A 6,006-nucleotide genomic window follows, 5' to 3' on the forward strand; every position below is an offset into this window, starting at 1 on the left:
ACACACAAAACCATAGAAATTCATCTGTTATAGTTAGAGTTATTTCAAGTAACTATAACTTGTGCCCTAAAGTAGCTATAGCTCACGCCCTTGCCATTCACAGCTAATTCAGAACATAACTATAACATCCCTGTAATCTTTGTTTTATTCAGTGAATTTCTAAGGTTTTTAAAATACTAATTCCTAACTATAACATTACTGTAACCTTTCCTTTTTTAAGTGAGTAGATAGATAGCTAGATAGATAGATAGATAGATAATGTTTGTGTGTGTATATGTGAGAAACTGAATTATTCTGTGGACATGTTCAATTATAGCTTAATGATGTTGAATAAATTAAAACAAATTTATCATAATAATGCAATGCATTAATTGCATTAAAATACCAAGTCTTTAACACAAAAGATCTATCAATATAATTATATATATTAATATCTGTGTATAACATACAAGGTTATAGAAACGTGCATCATCACATGCATATATTCCGTAATTTAAAAATAATCAACAAAAATAACGGAACAGAAATGTCGAACGTTGAATTCCAGAAACAGATATTTTTTTTTAAAAAAGCATGTTTATTTAAAGATAATCATGTGTAAAATCGATTTGAGTGGACATTTATGTAAACGGTATATGTAAACAATGTATAAAACCACTCAAGATTTAAGACACTTGAGCGATGACAACAGTCAGAAAGTACAAAACTCGACTGTTTAATGAATGTTCTGATTTCGTGTTCATCACATGGCATACATTGAAATGGAAATGTACTAGAAAAATATGGTGTAATAAATATGTATATGACATGATTAAGGCTGTTACGGGTTCTGCTAAACAGGGCCATCTCCATTCAACTATGGCTGTCCTAGCACGAGCAGTTCTGCTAAAAGTTTGCGGTTGGCTAAACATGTTCGAACATTGGATGCATTTTCTTTATTACACATCCGCTTAGACTCTGCATTGCAGCTTCCAGCTGAGCTGAGCTGGAGTTGGGCAAACATCTTTAAGCTGGCACTGGACGATGATAGGCTGCATAAGATATCCAAAAAAAAGGAAGGCACTTTCCTGGCGACAGACGTCCGTCCGTTATAGGCGTTGCTGACAAAAATGACCCATAATTCCTTGGGAAGGCCCTAGACTGAGGTACGTCGACAGCATTAGCATCTGGCTATAACTGATAGATGTTGGTCCCATAAACACATTCTTTTTTTAATGCCAGGAGCAGTAAATGTGCATGCTGAGACTTTAACCGTGCTGTTTTAGGAACACTCAGCACGTTGAATCTCAAGGTGTCAGGCTCCCTCTACCCACAGTATGCTCTGCATCTGTGAAAGAGCGACGCCCTGCTTGAAACAGGCCACGGGAGCTGTCACCTCGCTCAAGATTTTATCTCCATATGCACTTTTCTCGGTGGTAACAGTGGTGACCAGGGCTCACGCACCTGGGGCGAGCAACAAGTGGTGCTTTCTTCAGAAAAAAAAAATAATTGTCAATAACACGCAAAAATGTAGCTGTTGAAATAGTCTTTCGTGTGCTGGCTTCCGAAAGTAAACAAAAAAAAAGCAAACACTGTGGAAGGGGAGAGAGGACAACCATTGTAGTCAAAAGGCTTTTAAAATTCAAGTGTGCGTATCAGTGGGGGCTCCTCTCGGGGTCTTCGAGCGCCGGGCGCTAGGACAGGCTCTCCTTCAGCTTGGAGACGATCTTTTTGTCTTTCACGCGCCTGTTCTGGAACCAGATGGTGACCTGGCGCTCGGACAGGCTGGTGGTGGCCGAGATGCGGCGCCGCTTGTCCTTGTTGATGAACTTGCTGAGCGCGTACTCGCCCTCCAGCTCCTTCAGCTGCAGCTTGGTGTAGGGCACGCGCTTCTTGCGCCCGCGCCGGTACACGCACAGGTCCGGCGGCGGCCCCAGAGCCACGTCCCCTGCGGCAAAGACAAGAGGGAGGAGAAGGTTAGCGCTCTAGACAAACCTGTGACTTCCGGTCGTAAGCGCCGGCGGGTCAAAGGTCGCGCGTGGACGTGAGCCAGACTGCGGGCGCTCTGCGTGGTTACTAGACGCCTGGTTGTATCAACAAATGCATAATGCTGAACTGCACAGATACATGCGAAATAGTTTATTGTTTCTCTGATCACCGGCACCTATTAATGAGCTGCGCTAGTGTATCCAGATATATATAGTTTATTGTTTCACTGACAACCAACACCTCGTCATCAACAGCACCAACCATGTCAACAGAATGTAAAGCTTTTTGTTTCACTTATAACCCAACCTTAATGGAGACTGCTCTAATTCCGATATTTTGTTTCACTTGCAACCAAAATTTCGCAGTATACGGCACTAATTATAAATAAAATAGAGTTCATTATTTCGCTGATAACCACTACTTCATCGTCCAATATACTAACTGTCGTGAAATATGTAGAGTATTATACCATCGCCTTGTCATCAACTGCACCAACTGTAATAAAGCATATTGGGTGTATACCAAGTCCAAGTATTGAACTCTCTAATGTATAAAATACATGTTATTGCTTCAGTAACAACCATCAAACACCACTAACTGTTGCACAATATGTAGCTTTTTGCTTGACAACACACACCTCATAAACTGCACAAAATGTATACAAAAGTAAATTTACTGTTTCACTAGTAACACCTCAACTGAGCACCCACTGAAATAATTGTACATGAAATATAGTTTAATACTACAGTGGCAGCTACCTCCTCTGTATAAACTGCACTCACGGCAGCAAAATGAATATTATATTTTTTCACTGGCACCCAACACCTCATCATAAACCGCACTAATCGCACCAAAATGTAATTTCTTAGTTGACTGACGTCTTCGCCTAATAATAAACTGCGCGAATTTAAGCAAAATATTTAGGGTTTTTTTCACTAACTAATATGTAACAATTACGTGCACGAGTTGTTTATATGTTTCATTGCCAACCAAAATGTAAGAATCAGAATTCCAGTAGCTACATGTGTCAGGACATGTCAGGGCCTTTTCAGTGTCCACAGAGAGGTAGGAATACCTGTCCTGTTTCTTGGTTAGGATTCTTGAGTTGTTACTGTTACCATTACTGTCTCTCAGCACCAAGATACTCTCGAAATACCCTGATAGCAACCATAACCTGCACCCACTGCAACCAAATAGAGTTTATTGTTCCACTGACAACTGTCACCGAAAAGTGAACGGCACAAACCAGAACAAAGCCGATAATGTACTATTTCACTGACACAGGGTGCACTGTTTGAAGCAACCCAGCAAAATATATCCTTTAGTGTTTCACTAGAAACACCTAATAAAAGGCATGGATTTGAGTAAAAATATAGTTTACACTTTCAGATAAAACGAGGCCCGATATTAAACTTCACAAATTGGAAGAAACCCTGAGGATTACCGTTACATGGACAACCATCGTCTGCTTTTAATTAAACTGCAATTTTTTTAAATTATTTTAGGGATACTATCTTGTGCTATTCTTAATGCTCCTACTACAAAAAAAACAGATACATTGTACTGACTTTTATTTCAGCGATAGCTAAATGCAGGAAATACTAATTTACGTAAACATTTTTATTTGAGTGTTGTATTTAATAACGTTCGATGTACATGTGTTTTTTTATTTCGCTCAAAGTCATATAATGTAATAAACTTGGCTAAACAGAAATGCGTGGTCTGCTATTTCAGTCTCCACTAAGAACAATACATTGCCCTTATTCTAATATACATACTTTAATCTTTCACGAATATCCGGTATCTAAATAGCTGCAGTTACGCAAGAAAATGTACATAAAATATGTATTGATTGCCATGCAACAGATGCGGAAGAACTTCGGCTTTTCTAAGAGAATCACATTCACATACATTTCCAGAACATGTCAGACTGACATCGCTTTCTTACACCAGATCCACTGATAAAGATTGCCCCGGAACAAAAGCCCAAAGTAAAAGCAATTGAGTTCCAGAAAAGTCTTGTAATATGTGTGGAGGCCGCAAAGTTTCAATGTTTGAATTTGTCCGGAGCGTGTAGCACGGGCGAGAAAAGAAAGGCGCCTGGGAGGGCAGATGGGAGATCAAAGGCATGCCTCCCTGCACATAAATCGCCGGCACTTAAGCGAGTTGTAGTGCACATAATTTATACTTGATGAAATTCAGGAATCGCGGCGCAACCCCTGTTGTTACCTCCGTGGCGTCTGACGACATGTGCCAGAGGTCCGGTGTAATTGGGTCTGTGTGTGGGGAGGCTTCTCCAAGCACATATTAACCGAGGCGCTGTTTGCATGTCAAGCGCAGTGTCGCGGTGTGCACTTGTCAAACTTCACCTGGGTTTCAGAAACTCTCAGCCCAGAGGAAAGCTCTCCGGACGCGATGTGATTACGGGAATCATTCTGAGAGTTGAAATGAAATACGCCGAGTGCGTGCGCATGTGTCTTCCCGTGGACGTTTTGGTGGCCCAGAACTTCCATTATTAAAACATCCCCCTTGACAGACGGACATAAACACCATGCACACATACACATGGCATGTCCACGCACACCATGTACACATATGCTATGTTCATACACGCGAAACACACATACCATATACAAACACAAACCACACACATACCATGCACACACACACAGCATGTACACACGAGCTATGCTCACACCACACACACATACCAAATACAAACACAACCCCCCACACATACCATGCACAAACACACACACACTGCGCACATACATATCCCATGTACACACCATGCACACTACACGCACATTGCATACACACACCACACACACATACAATGTACACAGACACCCCCCACATCACGCACACACATACCGTATATTCTGACTCCACGCGAACCCACGCATCTGCCTTGCTCGTTCAGTTTCTTCACATGAGCTGTAACGAGCATTGCTGGGACTGTTTTAGGAAAGGCTCTGGAAATGCACTGGTGAATTTTCAACAAAATTCGCAAACCATTCCTGACTCTAGGGCAGATATTTAACGGCCGAATTAAGTGGGTCGAGTTAAGTGTATCCGATGGGTAAATGCAGAAATCTCCAGGCTATCTTCCAGACAGATGCAGCTGCCCCAGTCCTGCCCACGAGAAGGATAAAAGGCCTCACCTGCGAAGGATGACTTCCAGAAGTGCGCGCCCTGAGGCTGCTCCTTGGCGCAGTACACGCCGCCGTTCCAGCCGTTCGCCAGGGTCCACGACTGGTAGCCGTCCATGGAGATGTATGCCTCGTGCCTGGGCTCGCCCGGCCCGAAGCCAGACACCACGTCGATGTACCCGGGCATGGGCTGGTAGGGCCCGGGGTACCCCGGGAAGTAGGAGACTTCCTTGGCCCGCGAGGGCCCCTCGCTGCCCTGCGCGCTCGCCCCGCTGCCCAAGGCGGGCACGTCCATGTACTTCTCCACCGGGAAGGCGCCATGAGGCGAGGGCTTCAGGGCGCTTTGCTGGACCCCCACCCCGTGCGACATGCGGCAGCTGTAGTATCCGTTCCCAAAGTGGTAGCCGTAGCCCAGGGAGGGCGCGCCGGTCCCATCCTTGCTGGAGTCCGAGCGCGCAGCGGCGGAGGATCTCTCCGGGCCGGAGAAGGCGAAGCCAGATGTTGCTCGGCCAGCGGTGGGCCCGAAGACGTTGGGGGAGGCGAGGAAGCCCCGGGCCTGGCCGCTGGAAGAGGTGCCCTCCGCTCGGAGCCCGTCCATGTCCCTCTCAGGGGCCTGCGCACGGCTCTCTCCTCCACCCCCGGCCAGGCATGGCAGAGCCAGGCATCCCCCCAAGCAGGTTAGGTCACCGCGGTGCGGTGATAAAAACTAACCTCCAGCCAGAGGGAGGGAGAGGGGAGTGGGAGGAATGTGTGTGCAGCGTGCCAAGTGCAAGGCCATTGGCCGTCTGAGGCAACGTGGTCCTGGAGCGCCTTGGAATCTCTGCCCTCAGCCCCCAACACAAGGTGATGTGGGCCCACTCCGCTGCGCACAGGCCCTCCTGCAAGA

The 6,006-nt window shown here is 45.4% G+C and overlaps 1 protein-coding gene across 1 annotated transcript; it reads right to left on the reverse strand.

Moving 5' to 3' along the window:
• Positions 1–577: 577 nt before the first annotated feature.
• HOXD13 (homeobox D13) lies at positions 578–5,733 on the reverse strand. The gene is made up of 2 exons (XM_078683831.1): positions 5,133–5,733; positions 578–1,927 (listed from the first exon to the last, which is right to left on the reverse strand). The coding sequence occupies exons 1-2, from the start codon at positions 5,716–5,718 to the stop codon at positions 1,674–1,676; spliced, it is 840 nt and encodes a 279-aa protein (XP_078539957.1). The 5' UTR covers positions 5,719–5,733; the 3' UTR covers positions 578–1,673.
• Positions 5,734–6,006: the final 273 nt, after the last annotated feature.

The sequence above is a fragment of the Lissotriton helveticus genome, chromosome 3_1 (genome assembly GCF_964261635.1).
Source record: "Lissotriton helveticus chromosome 3_1, aLisHel1.1, whole genome shotgun sequence".
Classification (NCBI taxonomy): Eukaryota; Metazoa; Chordata; class Amphibia; order Caudata; family Salamandridae; genus Lissotriton; species Lissotriton helveticus.